The 12,140-nt window shown below is 37.2% G+C and overlaps 1 protein-coding gene across 18 annotated transcripts in view; it reads right to left on the reverse strand.

The window, feature by feature from the left end:
- HDAC9 (histone deacetylase 9) overlaps positions 1 to 12,140 on the reverse strand; it is a 458,974-nt gene that overhangs the window by 194,548 nt on the left and 252,286 nt on the right. For 12 of the 18 annotated variants that reach the window (XM_054058870.1, XM_054058867.1, XM_054058866.1 and 9 more), the window contains 5 exons: positions 10,393 to 10,508; positions 4,278 to 4,400; positions 2,683 to 2,730; positions 2,032 to 2,242; positions 1,407 to 1,624 (listed from right to left, as the gene is read on the reverse strand). In XM_054058870.1, the coding sequence (XP_053914845.1) occupies positions 1,407 to 1,624; positions 2,032 to 2,242; positions 2,683 to 2,730; positions 4,278 to 4,400; positions 10,393 to 10,508 (716 nt within the window). The remainder of the gene's footprint in view (positions 1 to 1,406; positions 1,625 to 2,031; positions 2,243 to 2,682; positions 2,731 to 4,277; positions 4,401 to 10,392; positions 10,509 to 12,140) is intronic. The other 6 variants (XM_054058864.1, XM_054058863.1, XM_054058861.1 and 3 more) reach the window with 1 other exon arrangement.

The raw sequence follows: 12,140 nt of genomic DNA on the forward strand, positions 1-12,140 counted from the left end.
ATGAACTGATCATATGTAGTCAATACCCACAAACAGCACAAAGACTTCACTAATAAAAGATCTGTCACTTTACCGATACAAATTCTTTTCTCTTCAGACAATTGAGGGCAGGTGAAATATTTTCAAAACCTGAGGCTATGAGATATACATATGCCATCTTGATTAAACATATGGAATGCATACTCAAAGAAAAGCCAACTGGAGTCCTTGTTGAGTAATCAAAACACCCAAGCTGAGAGGGGTTAACATGCAAGGATCAGCTCTGAACTTTGAAGTTTTCTGGTCTTCATTTTTCCTAATTAAGACAAGATTTAATAACCAAACGACTGTACAAACTATGTACTTAAACTCTAGGTTTGTTTCTAATTTTGTTGGGAATTCTCAGTAGATTCCAAAGAATCAGTACCCCCCGGTAAGTTCACCCAGTAAGGTGGACTGATCTTTTTTTTTATTATTATTTTTGTCTTAGGTACAAGGGCTGAATGCCCCCTTTTCATCTTTTGTTCTCTACCATTGCCTCTTACATATAGTTATTAAATAACCCTCAAACAAAAGAAGAAAACTAAAGATGCATGAGAAATATCTTTGAATTACTAGATGAGATCCAGCAAACAACTTTTGCAAAGCTATGTAGGAAGTACAAAAAAATGTTCTCCAGATAAAATCATTTAATTATTCTTATCTTCATTTTAGAGCAGGGAACAGCATCACATTTGTTGTAGAAGCATTAGCTCCTGATACATCTATTTAGATTTTGTTGCTCTTTGTTTATAAATGGATGGTCCCATTTTTTCATTCCCCCGCTCTGAACAAGGTGTTACTCTACAGGGAAAGGGGCCCAATTCAACTCAGTATCTGATGCTAGCAATAACACATTCTTCTCTTTCTCCTTATGATACTTTTATGTCACATATAGATAACAAACTTTCATGTTACTAATTGACTTACAAAGTTGGTTTGATAAAAGCAGATTAAAATTTTCTCTAGAATTTAAATGTTTCTAACACATAAAAAAAAAGTAAATTTAACCAGCTGATTGAGTTCAAATGAATTCTGTATTTACTCCATATACTAGTCCATGACAAAGCTTAAAATATAATTTACTGTTCAACAGGAAACCACCTGTAATTTAAACCTGTAAGACGCTCTGTATCCTATTTCGTTGAATTGTATTGTTACTGATGTCAAGGACCGTATATTACTTTGTAGCATATTTCAGAAGCTGAAAAATGAAGACCTACACAAATATACAAACCAACTCTGCACAAGACAAGACACCTGTGCAAGAACCTGTCTACTGTCCACAACCACATGGCACCAATACCTAAACTTCCTTGTTTTCCACCCTGTTTATTGGAATTTTTTTTTTCCCTTTTTACTGGAAATTCCTTACTTTGGGAACTCACCTTATTCATGTGGATCTGCTGCTGGTATTGTTTCTGCTTCTCCAAAAACTGTTGATGCTGCTGCTGGATGACCAGCTGAGCCAAAGTACTCTGAGGAAGAGGAGCTGACTGGGTTCGATTCAGTGGCCTGTGACGAGGCAGTTTGTGAGCAGCTCTTATGCCAGGTGAGACTCTCTCCTTTGCTGCTAAAGGAGATTGTGGATGAAGAGGAACCGCTCCTGCAAAACAAGGACATTTCACTCCCGTGTGAAGAACAACTAATAGTTCTAACGGGAGAGAAAGCTTTCAATGAGAAGAGGGGTGTACATTGCAGAACTCTGCATCAGCACTGATGCAGTGGGACATGTACCACGTGCCTTGCCACGCTGGGAATTTCAGCAGCTGCAAAAGAATGTGATGAAGTAATCATTTTCTCTCCTATAATCACTGAATTCTTTCAGGCTAACAGACTGGCGCAGAATCATTAAAGGGCGGAAACAAAGATGCTGTCTTTTTTAATCCCACCCTCCCCCTTTTCCAAACACTTAGGATGTCTAGTACCTGTATTACCACATTTAGTTTCATAGGAATACAACTATCATGAAAAAAAATTATATTAATATTGTGTTGAATCCTTGATCATTACCAGTCACAAGCAGTTTTTGCTGTCTCATTTGTTCTTTCAGTAACAGATGCTGCAAGAGAGCTTGGTGGCTGCTATTTGGCTTTCCCTCCAAAGCAACGTGAGGATGAGTTGAGGATGAAGGAATGTTCCCCCCATACTGTCCAGCCAAGGCCACTCCTTGTCTGAGCGACTGGGTCTCGCCCTTCTGCTTTTCTTTGAATGACGATGAAGCCTGTGAAAGAACAGCAGCACTGGTAACCGCTTTCCATACACTTTACTGTTTGCACCTCCACTGGATTATATGGTCTGATGCCATACATAATGAACACACACAGAAGAAAAGGTTAACATTTGTATCTTACACTTTGACTGTGAGATGAAACAGGAGGATGAACATGCTGGTTAAATGCAATACTGTGAGAAACCAAGTAATGAAACCACTGGCAAAAAATCAGCAATGAAAGCAAAAGCATAAGGAACTACTAGTTAGAACATTATTAATGAAAAGACAGGACCTATCCTTAAAATTCTTAATGCCTTACGCCAGCCTCCTGCATAGGAAAATAGCGGATCAAAGGAAATAGTTCCCATTGAGTTTGGAATTGGCAAGGCTTGTTTCTTCCTATAACGTTCCATCAGACAGCAAGCCAATCAGCAAAACAAAATAATTACCTGTAGTAGTGGGAAGCTATTACTTTTCCTGGAGCAGTCCCTGACTCCCTGAAGGACAGCACAAATGTAAATTTTACCCTTTGCAAAGTAAATTTGTATAGTTAAACTCTCATCTACACAATCATCAAGAGTTGTTGTATGTGTGTGGCATTTTGAAGTGCCCTTATAAGTTGCAGTTATTGATTTGAGGCAGGCTTTTGGAAGTTCAGCATTGCAAATATACTTTATATTTCTTTGTTCTTTGTCTAGTTAAAAAGAATATTTCTTAAAAGAGTGGTTTAAAGCAGAATAACAAGTTTTACAGCAAGAATAACATTAGCCTAACAGCAATAAGCCTGTTGAGTCTTACAGATAACCACTTATGGTATGTCATGGTAAAAATAGTTATCTCTGACATTCTAAATTCCATAAATTCTAATGAGGCAATCCAAGATTTTCACTAATATTTTTTGGGTGTATGCTTACTTCACACTCTGCTATCACCCTTCCCTGAAAAACAAACACCAAAGGAAACTTTACATGCAATTTGCAGCTGCTTATCCTGGTAATAGAAATAAACATTAATTGCATAAATCAACCCCTTTCTTTTTTTCTAATGCCAAAAGTAATATTTGAACCTAGCTGGCCACATCAAAAGCTCATATGACTTGAGTGAGAAAATTAAACATATTTTCATTTCCATTTTAAAGTTATAAAATTACTTTGAAGTGGTTATATTTTTTTGCACAATAGCTAAGAAATTTTTGATGGTATCATCTAGAAAAGTAAGCACCACTTATCATGATCAGTTCAATTTTTCCATCCCTTAAAAACAATAACTTGCTTATAAATATCTCATGAAAGGTTTCTAGAGAAGTGATTTACAGCTTATACAGTTTTCTTTGTAAAGTTTATATCTTATGTTAAATTGTTGGATTGCAGCAATATATTTTTGGTGAGAACAGTAAATGTACTGAAAAAGCCATAACATAACATGAAACTTTAACTTGAAACTATATTTAGGACTGAAATTAAGTAGCACTTATTACAAACCATAATGGATTTTAGAGATATATTTTTTAACACCATAGAAAGTTCTACTTTCCAAGTATTTTTATAGAAGTTACTAATTTATATCCTAATAAGTTTAAATTGCTAAAATTTCTTCAGAATTCATACACAGTTGTATGGAAACATCATATACGTATTTTACATTTTTTGCTGGAAATTAGAAATGCAAATTTTGACCACTGGCAAAATTTTCAGATATTTTATTGAACCAGGTAGGAGTGGTCATATAAATTGAACTTTTATACTAAATGATCTCCTCATATATTCTTCACGCTGTCTGAAATATCTTATCTAATTGGCAGAGATAAATGCAATGCATGTGGCCCATATTTAGAGTTCCACACCGGGACTTGTTTATTTACGATCAAGAAACATTATTGCTTTTAAGTTGTACCCTTAAATGTTCAGATGTTGCCCAATGCAAAGAATAGTCTGTTTTCTACTCTGAAATGCTTACATTCTAAAATGCTATAAAAAGAGAATAGTCAGAAAGTAGGTTTTCTGGAAGCAAAAGTAGACAGGAAGGCTTGAGACCGATCACTTACACTGATTTGAGGTTGTACTGCTGGAAGTCCCAAGGTAATGTTGGGCAGAGAAGGGGATGTGTACAGACTCAACAAGTTCACCGATTCATCCTGTATCAAAAGGCGTTGCTGTGAAACCAGATGCTGGAATAAATAGGGAAAAAAAACAGAAGTATAACCTCCAAGCTTTTTAATCTTTGTTATTTTATCTTCGTTATCCTGCAACATTGAAAGCCAGTTATGTAACATGCATTGGTTTGCATCCCAATGGGGTTCCAGATAAGGAAAAGTACTGTCCCTGTGAAAAAGCTGATGCTATTTATTTTCTTAAGAAAACAGCTGATGTGTGTCTGGGATTATTTCTTGGTTAGTAAATCAAATTTCCATGCAAAACCAAAATCCTGAGGATTTCTAGACCATCACTTCTCATCAAGTTTTTATCAGCTCAATATCAGTTCTTCTCATCAGCTGCACTTTCACTACTGGAAATTCAGTGGGAGCTTAGCCAACAAATTAAGGAATATATCTAGATGAATCAAAGATGTCATGAATATGGATGTATTATTGCACCTTTAGTTTACCGTGGTTATTATCATTTTTGTTTTAAGGTATGAAACGTGGTTTTTGCCTTGTCCCTGTATTTTCTTACCCAGATTGTGATATGAGGATGTTTCAGGCACATTATTTACTTACATCAACATTGGAATTTTAGGTAGAAATTGAGGTAGATTGCCACATCTGCCATTTTAAAAAATTACTATCTTTCTCTATATGTGCATATATAAAAACCCACCACCCTGTCATTCCCTCGTGGTGGGATATCCAAATTCCCCTCAAGTTAAAATCTTTAATATTTCTTTTGAAGCCTCGTGATGTAATTTTCAAGGACATGGAATTGCTGATATATTTTTAATTACTGTCAAGTAAAACCAGACATTCTACAAAGATCACCCCCTGCCTTTCCATTCTAGATTCACTGGGAAGAAACACAAAAGTTACACTACCACAACAGGAATCTTTTTGAAGCCTCTGCCTTTCTGCTTTAACAGTCATGTTTTTCAACATGTGGTCTAGTATAGTTGCTTGAATTACATTTTCTGTTTAACTCTTGCTTCCCTCCCAGAACTTTAACACAATAAGAGCTACAAAGGTCTTATTAGACTTAGGAACTCTGGCATGATATGGTCCCCAAGGGAACAACATCCTTGAAAAAGAATACCCTGTGTAACAGTATGACACAGTGACTGCTTTCTTCCCAAACAAAAAGCATATGGGACTCCAATAATAGACCACCTCCAAGAGGGATACTGCACACTCGGGCTTTGACTAAAGTAAATATAATAACTTGTCAAGCATGTTGTGGGGAGCTGTAGATTTTCCCCTGGACAAACCTGGAATATCAATTAACTCTGTAAAATACTTTCTGCTAATACAATGCAACTTCAGACCATCAATGAAAAGTGGTTAAGCATGAAAACACAGGATGTTATTCCAAAACATAACCTTCCTCATACAGTTTGTTTGGAGATATGACCTATCACTGAGACAATAACAGTAGAAGTCTATCTCTGTAATTTTCTTTTGGTACCTAGGGAATGTCAACAGATAGCATACGAAACAAAGAAGCTTCACTTGTATATTACATTAATTCTTGGCTAAAAGTGCCTTGCATTGATAACATCCACCTTTGACCATGAATAAAACCAAATATGTCAAGACTATAGAGATATTATTGAGGGAGACTACAAAGATTTAACTGAAAAAGGACACGGCAGCAGTTCTATCCCCTCATATATAATAAAAATTGTAGCAACTGTAGCACCCATACAGAGACACTTCAAAAATGCATGTTTCCTTTTTGGTTTTCAGTATGCTGCTATTATCTTCAAAGCTTTGAAATAACAAACATAGCAGTGACAAGGTGTATAGCAGTAAAGCACATTCCCACATTAAGGTCAGGTATGTTTGTTTCATGAGGTGGAATCAATCACATTATGTACTACAGGAGTTTAATGTTAAAAATGGAAATTTATTAGTAAGAGCATTTCCATCCAATTGTTAATGCTGCTAATAATCTGTCATTTACATTTGGGGAGGTCAATGATTTAAAAAAATATTTTCAGGCAATATTAGCTGAAGTGTCACTTAAACCTCATCTCCCAAAATAAGTTTAGTAGCCCACCTGCGTAGATTAAGGTTCTGCATATGCTAAGGCACAACCGCATGACCCCAGTTGCAGCTTCTCTTTGAGAGCTGACAATACTTTGAAATGATGGCAAGAACTGGAGTTGCCAGCAGTGTCATTTGGCAGCACAATGGCTAAATCATGGTCCTCCTCCTCCATGGAGACTTGATGGCTTGCATTGGCACCTCAATTACCACAAACAGCAACTGCCCTACTTGCTCCTCTACATATTTGCTCACTGGGCCCATGAATCCCGCTTCCCGATACCTAAAACAGCCTGTCAACACAGTTATCTTCTTTCTTAGAATAGAATACAATAACTACTTGTTTACAAAAGCTTGTAGTAATAGGACTAGGGCCAATGAGTCTAAACTGGAGAGGGGCAGATTTTAACTAGACATAAGGAGGAATTCTTCACTATGAGAATGGTGAGGCACTGGCACAGGTTGCCCAGGGAAGCAGTGGATGCCCCATCCCTGGAGGTGTTCAGGGCCAGGTTGGATGGGGCCTTGGGCAGCCTGATCTGGTGGGACGTGTCCCTGCCCATGGCAGGGGGGTTGGAACTGGATGATCTTTCAGATCCCTTCCAACCGCAACTATTCTACAATTCTGTGACTCTATGATTCTACAATTCTATGATTCTATGAACTAAATGTAACAGTACATGATGATCACCAAGTAACCATGAGTAATTATTGTACTTCTATTTTGGTACCTGCCGAGAAGCAGGAACACCTATTTCATGTGTGTGTGTTTATATGCACATTTACACATTAAGAGCAGAAGAGGAAACGGTTTGACTTTAATACTTCTAAATTGTGGGGCTATAGTAGGGTTCCCAAAGCTTTGAATATTCACAATTACATTCTTACTTCTTAAGGTTTTAGGTGTGGGGTTTTTTTGCCAATTAATTAGCTTCTCTTCACTTATACTTGAAACAAACCTCACTAGTTGGTCAGAAAATTACACATTTTGCCACTAGCAGTTTGCAATGAGCACCTCAAGGAGCTGAGTATTAGAAACATAAGCTGTGGGGTTGTGCAAATCAAGTGCATGTTTATCTGCCGTGCATATCATTTATGTCTCCTCAGGCAATACGCTAGGAAATGTTGCCCTGCATAGCACAACTGAAAGAGAAAGAAAGTGATCTGAAGCCTGCTTGCACCAACTGGAAACTTTCCATTGTGTTCAATTGCATTTGACCAGGCTGTGAATGCCTAATATTAATCATTTCACATGACTAAGGCAGGTTGTCCCTCTGAACTCAAGGGACGTGCTGTGCAGGGGCTCAGTCCTGTTTGCATTTCTCATGCAAGTTAGATTTAGCCCCAGCACAGCAGGTGACCTGAAAGTGTATGGCATGCTACAAGAGACAAATAGCTACTGCGGTGAACCTTGATGATACTGGAGACAACTGGGCCTAATAAAAACAGCATTTTATTCATAAGCTGCAATTATAATCTTGAGTTTAACTTTGAGGTTTCATATAATGAGACCAGAGTTTTAAAAAATGGTACTGAAAGTAGCATTAAGGGAACTGTGATAGTAAAAGATTATCTGAAAAAAAAGTAGCATTTTGCAGCGCACCTTGTTTTCGTTCAAAAAAATGCAAATGTCTACCCACCAGTCTGTCTGCTCCAGAGGATAAACCACTTAAAAGTCTCACTATTCAAAGGAATATGGCAGAAATACTCTAAAAATCTGTTTCATTACTGATAATGTTCTGATTTTGTCTATGCACTAGAGTGTAATCATTTACGGTACTGACTCATGTTTTTCTGGTAAAGGCACTCTGTCATGCCAACCTGTTTCTCCCCAGCAAAAAGTGTTTTATTTGCTGCCATGAAAACCATATCCGCCCACTCAGATATGAGCACAACACTTACTGCAAATATCACAACAATTATGAAACAACAGTAATGTGAGTCATGCGGGATTACAGCAAAACAAGTGATATTTTGGGTGATTTGGGAACACTTTTCCTATTATTAGAAACTTCAGTACTTTGTGTATCTGATGAAAAATTGATTAGATACACAACCTTTGAGAGCTGGCAGCTAATGCTAAACTAAAAAAGAGATATGTAGCAGTTTGGCTGCTGTTAAACTACCAAAGAAAATCCCACTGAAACCAAAATGCACTAAAGTTGAGAATTATGGAAAAAAATGTTTGAGCCCACAGGATCACAATATTAACAGTCAAGTAATCAGAAATCCCCAACTGGATCCAGAAGTGGAAGTCAGCAGTTTCAGCTTCTTTGCACACTTCCAGCAGGCTAAGTGACCGAATCCAGCATGCAGAGCCCAACTTCTAAAGGAACTTATTAGGCTCATTTGAGCCTCTGTGATTGTATGGTGGGGCTATAACTTCTTATGTTCAGCATAGTAAATGCAAGTGATATGCAATGCAATGTTCTATTAAAACAAATATAACTTTGCTGGTTCTCACTACAACCTTTCCAAACCTCCCCAAATGGAGACTACAAGCTTGACCAGGTTGTATGCATGTCTGAAGGGAGTTCAACACTGTGGGGAAGTGCTGAGAAACTATAACATACAAAGTAACAAGCACCATATATCGGTCTGAGACATTATTCACTTTGCATTTTGTAGTATCCTCAAGTCAATACAAGATCCAATTTGACAAGATTTCCTGATTAACACAGCAGTTGCATCCACACACTACAAGCTTCTATCTAAACCACCTCCAATATTAAAATATAACTTTAATTCCACTGAACTGGGATCTGATCTAATCCAAATGATGCATCTTACTCTGGATCATTTAAATTTCTTCGCAATCCCATACAGGGGGGCTATGAGACAAGACCACATGTTAGCCATCAATGCAATTTTTTTTTTGTTTTTGGTTATGGGCCAGAGAGAGGCTACTAATCAGTGCGCAGAGGTCACCCACCTGCCCCCTGGATCATAGTTCACAAACACAATTAATTCATTATGGGTAAAAGTCACTGCAAGAGGTTGAACTGCCCATTCCAGGCTTTTTTTGAGGTGAATGTCCTGCCACTGACCTGGAGAAATAGCTCCATTAGTCAAAACTCTGTTAAAACACATTTTTTTGCGCAATTTTTCTAACATAAACCGTACAAACCAATAATTAAAAGAAAACTTGGCTACCAAAAAAAGAAATTGATATAACTATAGGTACTCAGGATATTGCAGAATTTGTTTCTCTTTTAGTTGCATTTATTTATTGCAATATTTGCAATATTGCCGTGGAAAGCAGGACTCAGTCTATGCCAAATGAGGTTTATCACAACTGATTTACCAGCTGCATTCCTGTTGTTATAGGCACGTATGTGTGAAACAGAATAAGGAGTAGTTAAGATTTCTTCCACATACAATCTTGCTTTACAAAACAAGTATCCAAGACTCCTGGCATGTCAGTTATGTTGGCAAGTACTGCCCTGATAAGGAAATTAAGATACATTAAAATAAAAGGCAGATATGGAAACGATTTAGTCTCCTAGCTCTGATACCGTAATTTAAAAAAAATCTACTTCAGCAAGCCATCTGAAACCTGGGAGCACCTCAACTCCTAAGTGTCAGGGTTACCAATGCCAAAATCCCTCTCTTGCACATGGAAGTTCTTCATAAGTGTTCAGTGCTGTGCACCTCTTCAGATTATACCAGAACATAATATTCTGCAACACAGATGATTCCAAGTTCCTTCCATAGCTCTCTCCCACTCTTCTACCAGCACTACTGCTGCTTGGGTTTGGACTTCTGTTACCAAAGAGTCTCCTGAACATGCATCTCATGTATGAAGATGTATCTCATATGTCACGTACTCTGATGTCTGTCTGCAGTGTCCTGGTATCCCTGATTATTATATCTTCTGTAATTACTCTGCTTGTAAGCATCATAAAACTGAAGTTTCAAATCTCTCCAGTCTAGAAATCTGAGCAACAGTAAAGAGGAAGAGTCTTACCTCAGCTTGAATGTTAGATGGAAAAACCGGGGTTTCATTTTCTGTTATACTGCTGGTCGGACCATTGCTTGGGGAACTGGGACCTGATCCAGGGGAGCTGCTACTGACCGAGGATTCTGAAAAACAGATTCAGCAGACGTGAATATCATACTGGAAAGGAATAGATGATCTTGATTAATTGTATATTGTTTATGGCACACAGGTTTTTTTTGCTGTTGAAAAGTATGCATCATTTATGCTATTTCCTTATGCTAAAAGATTTTTAATTCACCCTCCATTTCCTCTGGTTTTCCTTTTTGCAGTGCTAATGAGGAAAGCTGCTCTTGGCCTTTCCCCTTCTGATCTGTCTGCTTCAAAAAGGAATACCTTAGTACTTATTTTTCCCACAAAGATAGTACATTACTCAGTATCAGACAGAGATAGAGACATAGAATGTGTAGTGAGTAAAAAGAAAAGAAAGTCTTTTCTTTTTAATTGCAAAGAGCCCTGCTTCTGTAAGAGATCAAAATGACAGAGATAGCAGGCTTGCAAAGGTCATGATAACATGTCGTAAATTCACGAGCCTACTGCCATCCCCTTTCTGTTTACAAAGGTGATGAGCCCACTGCAGACTAATCGTTACATAAGCAAGTAATAATGGCAAAATATGCACCACTTTCACTACATCTTTGGCACAAATATGAAGGAAAATTTACTGCGTACAAAACTCAAAATAGCATTTGAAAGCCTGCATGTTTTCCTGATTTAAAATTTCCCGAGTTCTGTCTACAGTAAAGGGGAAGAGCATGATGGGTGGTGGTGTATGGAGTTATTCTAATCCTACACTAATATAAATTAAATTTATGTAATGGAAACAGATAACAAGGTTAAAGATGGAAGAGCACAGCATTAGTAGAGGTAAGCCTATTTCATGGAATAGCTTTCAAATTAAAATACTTGAGAAATTAATTACTATATAAATCTGGCAGAAAATATCCTATGCCCACTTCTTAGTTTCTTCACTCTTTCTGCCTCAGTTCACATGCAAAAGTATACCCACACTTTGACTGAAATTACCTAGAGATTTCTCGGCCACTTTTGGACCTTAGTAGAGCTGACTTTGATTTACTGAAGTGAATCTGTACCTAGCTACACCAGCTGGTCAGGTGAAGTTCTTGCATGGTATTCCATTGGTTTTCATAGAAGGGCAGAAACACAAACTTATTCTTTCTCTTCAGTTTTCTAAAAATTACAACAGCATCTTTTGTATAAACAGGCATTTAAATGAAAGTAATTTTCAGTTAAAAGAAAAAAAGGGAGAAAGGCTGCAACAAGAGATGTTTGATTAGGGAAGTTATGAAAGTTGCAAAATGTCATATAGTTGTAATTAATAATTATGAGGCTCCGAATTATTGTCAGAGCTAGGAAGAGAACACATTTATTTTCAGGTTTCTGCTCTTTCAATGACTGCAGAAAAAATCTCCTGGGATAAATATTTTGTCTTATAACTTGCCTGTGAGTGTACAAAACATTAAGAAGTCAGATAAAACTAGAGAAGTGGAGATAAGAATCTCATAAGAGATTCAGCAAATGGAAATAATAAATTAGCTGTAAAAAAATCTAATTTGGAAATAATTTACAGGGAAACTGCCTTATTTGATTACTTTCATACTTACATTCACACCCATGTCCCAGTTTTACACATGACACTGTGAAAAGTTGTCATGAGAACTGTATGCATGGGAACATTGATGTGAATTTGTTCATGT

The sequence above is a fragment of the Cuculus canorus genome, chromosome 2 (genome assembly GCF_017976375.1).
Source record: "Cuculus canorus isolate bCucCan1 chromosome 2, bCucCan1.pri, whole genome shotgun sequence".
Taxonomy (NCBI): Eukaryota; Metazoa; Chordata; class Aves; order Cuculiformes; family Cuculidae; genus Cuculus; species Cuculus canorus.